Source organism: Cricetulus griseus, chromosome 6, assembly GCF_003668045.3.
Source record: "Cricetulus griseus strain 17A/GY chromosome 6, alternate assembly CriGri-PICRH-1.0, whole genome shotgun sequence".
In the NCBI taxonomy this organism is placed as follows: Eukaryota; Metazoa; Chordata; class Mammalia; order Rodentia; family Cricetidae; genus Cricetulus; species Cricetulus griseus.
Genome location: NC_048599.1, coordinates 105295486 through 105308337, shown reverse-complemented (window position 1 = coordinate 105308337; position 12852 = coordinate 105295486). Strand labels below are relative to the sequence as shown.

The 12852-nt window shown below is 36.9% G+C and overlaps 1 protein-coding gene across 1 annotated transcript in view; it reads left to right on the top strand.

Moving 5' to 3' along the window:
• The window catches only part of Ubr3 (ubiquitin protein ligase E3 component n-recognin 3), a 157436-nt gene that overhangs the window by 29013 nt on the left and 115571 nt on the right, over window positions 1-12852 (top strand). The window contains exons 6-7 of the mRNA XM_027420475.1: window positions 7169-7308; window positions 11728-11886. Coding sequence (XP_027276276.1) covers window positions 7169-7308; window positions 11728-11886 — 299 coding nt within the window. The remainder of the gene's footprint in view (window positions 1-7168; window positions 7309-11727; window positions 11887-12852) is intronic.

Sequence of the window (12852 nt, the reverse complement as noted above, 5' to 3'; positions counted from 1 at the left end):
CAGAGTGCTTAGGATCATCTCCCCACCTTGAAAATGTCAAACGTAGTCCATATTGGCTATGACATAAAAATGAGTTCATAGAGTAAAAGGTCAAGGTTCTTTTTTTTTTTTTAATTTTACAAATCTATTCCCCAATAAGGGATTTTTCTCATTTTCATTTGACCTTAATTATGCACTTACAAGATGTTAGCAATAATGGATCAGTTCTTCCAGCAGCTTTGTTGGAAACATTTTGGTAGCTTAATTTGTGACAGTGCTGAAGTGGAGGCAGTGAGTATCTGATTAACACTCTTTTTCTTCATTATTTTGCTCAACTTGTATTGGACAGTGTCTCATATTAGCACACAGTCCATTTTCTTTTCTTTGTTTTAAAAACACCTTTTTTTTTTCTATTTTATTTTATGCATTATGAGTGTTTTGCTTGAATGTGTGTCCATGAGCCACTTGCATGCCAGGAGCTAGAGTTACAGAAGGTTTTGAGTCACCATGTGGGTGCTGGGAACTGACTGGGTCCTCTGGAAAAGCTGACAGTGCTCTTAATCTCTGAGCATCTCTCTAGCACCCCCACCCATCTCTTTTTGAGACAGATTTTCACTGTGTTGACCAAGTTGTCCTTGAATTCATAGGGTTCTGCTTGCTGCTGCTTCCTGAGTGCTGGGATTAAAGATATGCATCACCATTCTCACCTATTTTCTGTTTAATAGTTACTTAATATTCCAATGCATTTGCATGGGGGAATATTGGAAATGCTCTTGTGGTCAATATTGCCATACATTTAGTTTGTGTGAGTGCATACACATATGTATGAAGATAAACTCAAAGACTATATCACAGTTGAAGAAGATGTATACCTCAATCTTTGATAGATCCATTCAAAGATATTAATTTACACTCTCCCCAGTGTATGAGTTGGTTTCTTTCCATCCAGGCCCACATACCATGTATAATATTTTACCATAATTTTGTTACCATCATAGTCTAGTGCCTTCATCACATAATGCCCTATTCTAAGTCCTGCCTGCCTTAGTACAATATCTGCCTATGTGCCATTATTTCTGTTTCCATTGTGCTGTGGGCTCCTCTCGCTCCATTTTCTTTAGTGTATTTTTTATATTTCTATTCTTGAAGAAGTTCTGTATGAGTCTTAATTCCACAGCAAATGGAATGCATTCATAAGGCAACATCTATATAGTACAAATGTGAAGCTGTGGTGCAGAGTTTGACTTTATGAGTTAACAGTTTCTATTTATAAGTTTGATAATAAAGATATGTGCCTTTACTCTCCCATTTATATCCTATTTACACATACTGGCATTTTAGCAAATTAGTTAATTGTGTTATATAATATGGCTAATGGTAGAAAGTATTAGGTTTTTTTTTTTTTTTTTTTTCTTTTTTTGAGACGGGGTCACACTGTACATCTGGCTAGCCTGGAACTCACTATGTAGACTGGGCTGGCCTTGAACTCACAGAGAACCTCTTGCCTCTCTGCCTTTTGAGTGCTTAAAGGTATGCATTACCCACTCCTGGTAGAGCTAATCTCTTAAATTTTATGTCTGCATATATTTGTATGCACTGCTTGTTACATTTCTTCCCTATGAACTTGGAATTTTCTCTAGAAAAATAGTAATCTAATTCAAACAAAGGAACAAATCATGATGTAAGAACTTGGAGGAAGAAGACTGAAGAAAACTTTAGTTTCCTTTCTGTATTCATTGTCCTTTTTCATTACTAATGTACTAGGAGTAGTGTAGACATGATTTCCTACTTCAGCTGATAGAGTACTTTGTGGTATCTGCATGGTAATGAAATTTAAGTGTAACAGCAATTTGGAAGTCCTCTGAGTTGTAATTATTTTTCTCTTCTCATTATAATGCTTTAAAACTATTTTAAACTGAAACAATTTTGAACAATGATAAACACATTGCCTATGTAGTCACCATTGAGAGGACTAGACATAATTGTCCTCCTTGCTTTAGTAAGACAGCTAAAGCCTCACCCTTGTTCCCCCCTTTTCCTTGTTTCTCTGGAGTTTGCCATTATCCTGAAATTTTCTACAATTCATACAGTTTTTTGGGGCTGGGGACTAGTATTTATGGCTTTCTCAGGCTGTAGTTGGTGGGAGGAATTGAAGGAACACGATGGTCCTGGGCTTCAACAAGGTCTGGGGCAGTGGACCATGGATAAGCAACATGGCATACAGGCAAAGCATGGACCTTAGAGGTCTTTCAAGGAGATCCTTTCAGAAATGAACTGACTCCCTATTGTTGCTCAGAACCAGGTCGATCAGCTGGGCAGTGTCTTGGGGGCCTGAGTCTGCACAATTCTAATTGTTCTTAATAATAAAAACTCAAAGTCAGATATTGGAGTTAATGCTGAAGATCAGAGTAGCAAAGCAGCCAGCCACTAGAGAGTTCTCACCTCTACCAGTGCTCAGACCAAAGGGGTGATCCTGTCCTCAGACTGCATCCTCAGACTGCCTGCTCCTCAGACTGCATCTCTCTTGTCTCCTCCTGCCTCATATTCCTCTCTCCGCCCAGACATATCACTCCTGTCTCCACCTCTTTAGTGCTGGAATTAAAGGCATGTCACTCCAAGTGCTGGGATCACCTTTGTGTGAGCTCTGTTTCTTTTAGACTGGATCAATTTTGTGTATCCCAGAGTGGCCTTGAACTAACAGAGATCCATCTGTTTCTGTCTCCCACGTGCTGGGATTAAAGGTGTGATCCACCACTGCTAGCCTCTATGGCTAACTAGTGTGGCTAGCTTTGCACTCTGATCTTCAGGCAAGTTTTATTTGTTAGATCATAAGCAAAGTATCACCACACCCCTCTCTTTTTCTTAGCACTTGGGAAGCAGAGGTAGGAGGAGCTCTGTGAATTTGAGGCCAGCCTGGTCTACAGAGCAACTTCCAGGACAGCCAGGGCTAACTCCCTGTCCCTAAAAAACAAAAAACAAAACCTTACTATACTCATTTACTTACATATTGTTCACACTTTGTTTCACTTTATAAAAGGAGCATTAATTGTTTATAACAGACTATGTGGCCCTTGAGGCAGAAAATCTGTTCCTTTAAGAAACCAAAACAAGGGCTGGAGAGATGGCTCAGAGGTTAAGAGTATTGACTGCTTTTCCAGAGGTCCTGAGTTCAATTCCCAGCAACCACATGGTGGCTCACAGCCATCCATTATGAGATCTGGTGCCCTCTGCTGGTGTGCAGATATACATGGAAGTACAATGTTGTATACATAATAAATAAATAAATAAATAAAATCTTAAAAAAAGAAACCCTTTTCCCTTTTATTAAAAATAGATTTCCCCTCATAATATATTCTGATTACAGTTTCCCCTTCAGCTCCTCCTAGTTCTCCTACTCCCCCCATCCAAATCTACCCTTTTCTGTCTCTCACTAGAAAACAGACAGGCTTCTAAGGAATAATAATAAAATATAAGATAGAACAAAAACTAATACGTTGGAATAAGACAAAACAAACAGAGAAGGAAAAGAACCCAAGAAAAGGCACAAGAAACAGATAAAGATGTAGAGATACTCAGGAAACCCATAAAAACACTAGACTAGGAGGAGCTATAATATAGACACAAAGAACTGTAGAGATGAGAGAAGAGAAAAAGTGTGGGGGTGCTGACATTGTGAGATAAGGCTCTAAAGATGCCATTGATCTTGTTTTCTGTTGGCCATCTATTGCTGGGCATGCAATTTACTCTTAAGAGTAGTTTGTTTACCCGTGAGACTCCCTTGGAGAAAACCAAACTTTCATTTGCAAGTGGCTATCAATTGGAGATAGCTTCTGGGTTAGGGCATGTGTCTACTTAATCTTTTCAGCTCTAGGACCCCATCTGGTTCAGACCCATGCAGACCCTGTGCATGCTGCCTTGGTGAATTCTTATGTGCATTGGTGGATTAAGAGGCTCTTGTTACTTGACATTTTACGTTCTTTTCACTTCCACTTCCACAGGGTTCCCTGTGGGGAGGGATTTGATGGAATATCCATAGATCAGTGCCTTGCTTTGCCATCATCAGAGAAACTTCCTCCTGCAGCAGATGGAAACAAATAGAGAGGCTCACAGCCAGAAAATATGCAGAGTGTGAGACCTTAGAACACTCATCCTAGATGGTGATATCAACACATCCTAAATGCAGTGTCTGCACCAAATAATTTCTATGTTATTAAATATTCATGAACATATTCTAGGACCACAATGCCATTATCATATCTAATAAAATTCACTGTAGTGAATTAGTGTACAATATTTAATCAGATCATCTTGGCTGTTCATACATCCTATGATTACTTGATCTCTCAAGCCTCTTAGACTGGGTAGCCTTTTTACCTGCTAGATCCTTTTGACACCGACAGGTTGCAGAAATTGAAACCAACCAATTTTTCCGCATGTAATGTCTCACATTCTAGGTTTGTCCATTTGTTTTCTTGAGGCATCATTTAACTAGTTCCTTCATTGTGTGTGCTTCTCATAAGTTGGGGTTGGCCTTTGAGGTTGGTGCCATTCACTTTCAGGGTTTGTGCTGTGTGTTTCATACGCATTGCAGTGCCCCTTCTTTCACTTCAGGATTCCAAGATTGATATGGTTACAGTTTAACTCCTTAGTGGGGAGTGGGACGTTCCCCTTAAGCTTTTTCCTAGTACCTTCTATGTGTGGGACAGAGATGGAGAGGGAGAGAGAGGAAGAGAGAGAGAGAGAGAGAGAGAGAGAGAGAGAGAGAGAGAGAGAGAGAGAGAGAGAGATTGGACAATTTGAGCATAGCAAAATCTAGCAGATACTGTAAAATGATAATTTTCCCATTACTCATTTTTTTTTTGTTTGAAAATTACTTTGTTAGAGAACCAGAGCATCTTTTCATATATTTGCTAAGTAGTAGTACTTTTGCCAACTGTTGATGGCAAAATCATGTCTTGATTTTTCTATTGTTTTCTTTTTTCCCTTTTAAAGAGTTTCTAATCATAGTAATTATCTGTTTTACATATTATATTTTTTCAGTTACTCTGTGTAGAAGCTAAATCTTACCAGACAGTCTTTCTATACTCTCAGATAATGAAGAATATTATTTCTTTCAGACTCTTTGCATGTGATTTTTTAATGTGAGTAGGATATATTTTGTGTTAAGATAGAGATAGAATTTATTTCCCATGTTTTTTAATAAATCAACTTTGACCTAAAACAGTTTGCCAAGTCTTTTCATGGGGCAGGAGAGATGGCTCAGCAATAAGAGTTCGCATTGTTTTTGCTAAGGATCCTAATTTGGTTCTTAGCACCCACATTGGACGCTTGCTAACTTCTGCAACTCAAGCTTCAGGGGATCTGATGCCTTTGGCTTCTATGGGCACCTGTACTCTTGTGTACACACACACACACACACACACACACACACACACACACACACACACACACTTAAAATAATAAAATCTTTTTTTTTTTTTTCCCGAGACAGGGTTTCTCAGTGTAGCTTAGGAGCTTATCCTGGCACTCGCTCTGGAGACCAGGCTGGCCTTGAACTCACAGAGATCTGCCTGCCTCTGCCTCCCAAGTGCTGGGATTAAAGGCATGTGTCACCAACACCCGGCCAAAACAATAAAAACTTATAAGTTAGCTGGGCAGTGGTGGCACACACCTTTAATCTCAGCACTCGGGAGGCAGGGGCAAGGGTAAGGGAATGGGCATCTCTGTGAGTTTGAGTCCAGGCTGATCTATAGATTGAGTTCCAGGACAGCCGGGGCCGCACAGAGAAACCATGTCTTGAAAAATAAACCATAAAAACAAAACCAACCAAACAAACAAAAATCTTAAGTCTTCACTCTATTGAGTTGTTATGCCATATTAGTCATATATTAAACCCATAAATTTACATACCCTTGTCCTGGACTCAGTTGTAGTCTATTGATGTATTAAATTACCATAGAATTTTGATTAAAATAGTTTGTACTGTTTTATAGATCAGCCCATTGTCATTAATTATATCTTCTATGTGTTGCTATCAATTTTCATACATAGGTTTTACACTTGATAGAATTAGTTTTAATTGCTTCCATTGCACTTTAAATTTAATAACATTTAAGTTTAGAATAATTTCTGTGTTTTATGAAATAGAACTATTTTTCCACTTAAGCGTGCTGTTTACTGTATTCAAACCATTAATTTTTTTAAGCCCAAAATAGCTTTTGTAATCATTAAGTTTATTTTTAGACATTTTTATATGTTTAATTAGTAATTTTGTGTTTGGTAGCAAAGTAACTTATTTGAGACTATTTGGATTGTGAATTATTTGTCTTTGTTGCTCAATGTACCGGTCATTTTTTTTTTTTCTGAATAAATTTGTAATGAAGATTAACAAGACCATATACACGTGAATATATAAACGTTTAACATAGACTTCAATTACTTATTGAAGTAGAAGTGGAAAATGTAAATGCTTCAGATAACTATCAAGCTGTACTTATAGGCTTATTTTTATTTATTTATTATTTATTTTTTTGAGGCAGGGTTTCTCTGTGTAATAGCCCTGGCTGTCCTGGAACTCACTTTATAACCAGGCTAGCCTTGAACTCACAGTGATCTGTCTGTCTGCCTCTGCCTCCCAAATTCATACTTACAGTTTTATAAAGGATGGAAATAATAAAATAGCACTTGAAAATAATCTATTGCAGTCATAAATGTAAAACTATGATGATTTTCCTTTTGTGTTTTGTTTGTGACATGGCTATTATGGTCTTTCTCAGAGAAAGTCTCTTTGGGTAACACCTTTAAGATGTTTTTTTTAAGATTTTATTTATTTATTATGTATACAGTCTTCTGCCTGCATGCCAGCAGAGGGCACCACATCTCATTCAAGGTGGTTGTGAGCCACTGTGTGGTTGCTGGGAATTGAACTCAGGACCTCTGGAAGAACAGTCACTACTCTTAACCACTGAGCCATCTCTCCAGCCCTGGGTAACACTTTTAATTTAAAGGCCTACTGAAGCTATATTCTTTTAATTTGGTGCTTTAAAGATCACAAAGAAGGATTATCCTGGCTTTAGTATTTGCTTGTATTTTCCTTATGAATATTATAAATAGAAGTAATACATTTTTGCCTGATTAGACATTGTTATTTTCCCTCTTTTCTTAGTTTCTTTTTTTTCTCCCATTACAGGTTTTGCAGAAGACATCAGATTAAATCAAGTTCAAATATTCCCTGTGTCCCTAAAGACTTACTGATGATGTCTGAATTTGTTCTTCCAAGATTTATTTTTTGTCTTATTCAGTACTTAAGAGAAGGCTATAATGAACCAGGTATGTTTTATGTTCATTGTAATATTCTTAAATGATCACATCATAGAATTTTAGCACTAATAATAAAGTGAAAATTTAAAGGTACCACTTAAAATCTTGTATTGTTACTGTGTATATGTGTTTTTGATCTGTGTGTGTATTAGTGTGTATGAATGCAGGTGCTCTGGGAGGCCAGAGGGGTCAGATCTCCTAAAACTTGAGTTAAAGGCAGCTGTAAGCCTTCGGATGTGGTTGGTGAGAACTGAACTCATGTCCTCTGTAAGAGCAGTGCATGCTTCTAATCACTGAGCAATCTCTCCCTCCCAAGATAACACTCGTTTTTATTTAACGTTTTTGTTGCTGTTTTGAGATGGGGTTTCTCCACGTAACCATCCTGGCTGTCTTAGAACTTGTTCTATAGATCAGGCTGGCCTTGAACTCAGAGATCTGCTACCACTGCCCAGATTTAATGTTTCTAATACTTAAAAAATAAAGGCGGGCGTTGGTGGCGCACGCCCTTAATCCAAGTACTCGGGAGGCAGAGGCAGAGGCAGGCAGATCTCTTTGAGTTCGAGGCCAGCCTGGTCTCCAGAGCGAGTGCCAGGATAGGCTCCAAAGCTACACAGAGAAACCCTGTCTCGAAAAATTAAAAAACAAAAACAAAAACAAAAAAAACTTAAAAAATAAAAAAATTAAAGATAGCATACAAAATAATGGGCTTCATGATGGCATTTTTATACATTACATTTTATTGTAACCTTACCTTTCTGCATTGCCTTTTGCCTCATCTTATGCTCCATTGCATAACATTTTTAAAGTAATTATTAAGAAGCATAGAAAAATAATATGTGTAACTTTATAGATTCATTGTAGGAGGCATAGTCTGGTACCTTTTGCCTCTAAATGAAGTGTGATTTGCAATTATATTATGATTGAGCAAAATTAAACAGTTGAGATATGTTTTAATTTAATGGATTTTTAGATAATAAATTGCCACTGTTTTCCTCCCTGAGATATTTTATGTAATAACTTATGACAGACTTAAATTGTTGGCTTTCATATTATTGTATCAGTGCTAAGTGTGCATTAAGTTAGTACTAAAAAAAAAGAGGAAAAATACTCAACTTACACTTATTGTATTAAGATTTTGTCATAAACTTGAGTAATGTGGTATAAAGGGTTAATTTAGGCACATATTATAGTTTATTGTAAGACGTTATAAATTAGAGATGGTAGTGATATAGAACAAACTTGTAAGCTTTTTATAATGTCTTCTGTCTTTCTATCCCATGTTACCACTTTTTATATTATTTTCATATGTTTTAAACAATTTAATCTGTAAATCTTATATTCATTTTGAAGATAGGATATGGCACATGTTTTTATCTTCTATTGCCATTCTTAAACTCTGAAGGAATATTAGATCTTTTTAGGTTTTTTTTTTTTTTTTTTTTTTTTTCTTTTTTGGGGCAGGGTCTTGCTTCTTATTCCTGATTGACCTGAAACTTACTGTGTAGACCTGAAGCAAACTGTGTAGACAGGCTGGCCTCAAATTTGTGGTGCTTCTCTTGCCTCTGTCCCCCGAGTGATGGGATTACAGGTGTACATCACCACGGCCATATTATAATATCTTTACCATTCCAGAGACTCTATTGTGAGCAAGTCAGTTTATTTTCTTACTTGTGCATTAAGCAACATCAGAGAGTCATTTATGAAGTACTTCTTTTAGAATATGTTAAAAATAATGAAAAATATTACTTTGATTTAGTCCCAAATTACTGTCTCTTTAGAATGAAGTAACTCCAGAACCCAGATAGGCTATTGTTGAAGTTGTTTTCTGCATTATTTCTCATGGACTTGCTAAGCTTTTTGGAAATTTGCATTTTGTATCACAGGCATTCTATTTTTAAAAAGTGATAAAACATTTTTTGTGAGAATTTTTTTTTAAAGATTTTTTTTATTATGTATACAACATTCTGCTTCCATGTATATCTGCACACCAGAAGACGGATGGCTGTGAGCCACCATGTGGTTGCTGGGAATTGAACTCAGGACCTCTGGAAGAGCAGCCAGAGGTCTTAACCTCTGAGCCATCTCTCTAGCCCCAAGAATCTTAAATTTCAATTAAAGAATATTTCACACAAGAGTGTTATTAATTTTTCCTTTAGTAGCATTCAGTGTTAAAAAGGTAGGCAGCATAAGTACAGTTATAGTTATATGCTACTGTTATACGATTTATTTATTTATTTATTTATTTATTTATTTATTTATTTATTTATAGACTAGGCCTCACTATGTAGCCCTGGCTGACCTGGCTCTCTATGTAGATCAGGCTGGTCTTGAACTCAGAGATTGCCTGCATCTGCCTTCAGAGTGTTGTGACTAAAGGTGTGTGATACCATATCTGGCCTTTGTTTTTTTTTTGTTTTGTTTTTGTTTTTTAATCTGAAAATATGAAGAAACTAATGGAAGCATTTTTTGTCTAAGGGTGAATTTCATGAATGTACATCATTAAATTTTCTTCTCTTGCTCAGCAGTAATTTCTTACTCAGGCAAACAAACAAAAACAAAAACAAAAACAAAAAAAAAAAGAAAGAAAGAAAAAGAAAAAAAAAGCCTAAACAAGACCTCACCTATGTTTGTGACTGCACTATAAATTTGAGGTCATGGAAGCTGGTGGATTCACAGAAATCTTGTAGATTCACAGTTACTTTGGGTTCTTTTTCTCTACCCTAAAATGTCTAGTCTATTATTAGATGTTGTTAGAGCCCCTGGAAACTAAAGCAAGCATCAGTTATATCTACATCTCCTGTATTACTGTGTGAGTCATTGGAGAAAAGGTACACATTTGCAGCTCACAACACTTGCTTCCAACTGAGAATGTGAGGTTTTAGGTGCTGAGTATATGTCCTCTTTCTGAGGCACACAGACCCTTCCTTAGCTCCATTTTATTTTATTTTATTTTATTTTATATTTTATTTTATTTTATTTTATTTTATTTTATTTTTTTGTCCTGGAACTAGCTCTTGTAGACCAGGCTGGTCTCGAACTCACAGAGATCTACCTGCCTCTGCCTCCCGAGTGCTGGGATTAAAGGCATTCGCCACCACCGCCTGGCATATATTTTCCTTCTAGCCAGTCAATACTAAGCTTTAAATCTTTGTTACATCTTTCCTTTAGGCTTTATGGGCAGTGGTTCTCCACCTTTGTGGGCCACAACCCCTTTGTGGGGTTGAACAACTCTTTCACAGGAGTTGCATATCAGATATCCTGCTTATCAGATATTTATATTACAATTTGTAACTAGCAAAATTATAATTATGAAGCCAGGCGGTGGTGGCACATGCCTTTAATCCCAGCACTCGGGAGGCAGAGGCAGGCGGATCTCTGTGAGTTCGAGGCCAGCCTGGTATACAAGTGCCAGGATAGGCTCCAAAGCTACACAGAGAAATCCTGTCTCTACAAAACCAACCCCTGCCCCCCCCCCAAAAAAAAGAGCTAGTTCCAGGATGGCCTCCAAAGCCACAGAGAAACCCTGTCTTGAAAAAACCAAAAAAAAAAAAAAATTATAATTATGAAGTAGCAGTGAAATACTTTTTTGATTGGGGTCATCTCAACCTGATGAATTACATTAAAGGACCTCAGCATTTAGAAGGCTGAGAACTACTGCTGTAGGGTTTTAAAACACTACTTTTCTTTTCGTCTTTAATATTTTATCTTTAATATTTTTCTCATTTATTGGCCAAGGAGGTTTGCTTTTAATTAAAAAAAATTTTTTAAATTAAAATTTTATTTTATTTTTTGGAGACAGGGTTTCTCCATGTAGCTTTGTAGACAAGGCTGGCCTTGAACTCGAACAGTTTTTTTTTTTTTTTTTTTTTTTTTTAATAATCTCTGTTTCCATTCCTCTTTGTTGAAGTTGGGGACTGTCATATGTGTTTCTGGGCATTGAAGTCAGGTTTAGTGGCAGGCATTATCCACACTGCAATCTTGCCAGCCCCACAAATTAAATTCTTACTCTGTCACTAATAATTTCTTTTTATAATCTACTTTTTTCAAATGACTGATTTACAGAGTGAGTCAGTTGTAAGGTGGGTGCTAAGCAGATAGAATTCTTTATGTTTTGAAACAGAATCTCAGGTAACCATGTAACTCTGGCTGGCATGGGATTCTCAGGCTGGCCTTGAACTCACAGAAATCCATCTGCCTCTGCCTTCTGAATGCTGTAATTCAAGGTGTTTGCCACTATATCTGGCCTAACAGAGTTCTTAATATTGACTTTCGTGGCTATATAATATCATCTAAACCACTAACATTTTAAAAGAATAAAATTGTTATTGATCTGAACAAAATATTTTAGGTTACTCTTAATTATATAATTATGTATATATACATATATGTAAAACATACATGTTATAAATATATTTTCTTTCTTTTTAGCAGCTGATGTACCATCAGAAAAAGATCTTAACAAAGTGCTGCAGCTTTTGGAGCCTCAAATTTCCTTTTTAGAAGACCTGACTAAAATGGGAGGAGCAATGAGGTCTGTTCTTACTCAGGTGTTAACAAACCAACAAAACTACAAAGATCTGACTTCTGGTAAGTGAGATGTTGGGAAAAATTTACAACTTACTTATTTGGTGTAATGAAAGTAGCATCTTTTAGAATTTAAAAATGAAGTTAATATTTTTCATACAGTTCTAAAGCTTGAAATTATTAAGAAAACTTATAGATGAGGAAACTGAATTTCAGAAAAATTACATGACTTTTTAAAGACTTCTCAACTAATTTCTGTTGGAGCATATCTAGTGTCTTCATTAGGTATGATGAAACTTGAAAGAGTTCAGCTCATGTTGCCGGTCGCTGGCAAGTGCTTTTACCTTCTGAGTCATCTCACCAGACTAGAATACCTGATTCCCTGGTGTTGGTGTGGGAACTTCACTAATAAGTAAGATCTAACAGCAGAAGTCATGAGCTAGAGGGCCATGGAATTGGGTGGTAAAGGGGTTAGATTTCAGGTAGATGTTCTAGTGTTTGCATAAACAACATACAACAGGACAAAAGACGAGGCAAGTGTTTGAAAGTATAGGAGAGCAGGTAGAATATATTGTAGACTCTTGGGATTAAAGGCATGTGCCACCAACGCCCAACTGGCATCACTAACTCTTACAATTTACATTAACCCATAATTCTTATCTATATTTATTAGCCATATGGTTTGGTACCTTTTCTCAGTAAGGCATTCTCATTTGCTTCCTCTGCCTCTGACTGGTGACTGCCCCTCTGCCTTTCCTCTTCCTAGAATTCTCTTTGTCTGGTAGCCCATCTATACTTCCTGCCTGGCTACTGGCCAATCAGCATTTTATTAAACCAATATGAGTGACAAATCTTTACAGCGTACAAGAGCATTATTCCACATCACACCTGCATGTATGTATGTACACCACATGCAAGCCTGGTGCCTGTGGAGGCAATCAGGTCCCCTGGAACTAGAGCTAGAGAAATAGGCTTTGAGTTGATGTTTGGGTGCTGGGAATTGAACCTGGGTCTTCTGCAAGAACAAAT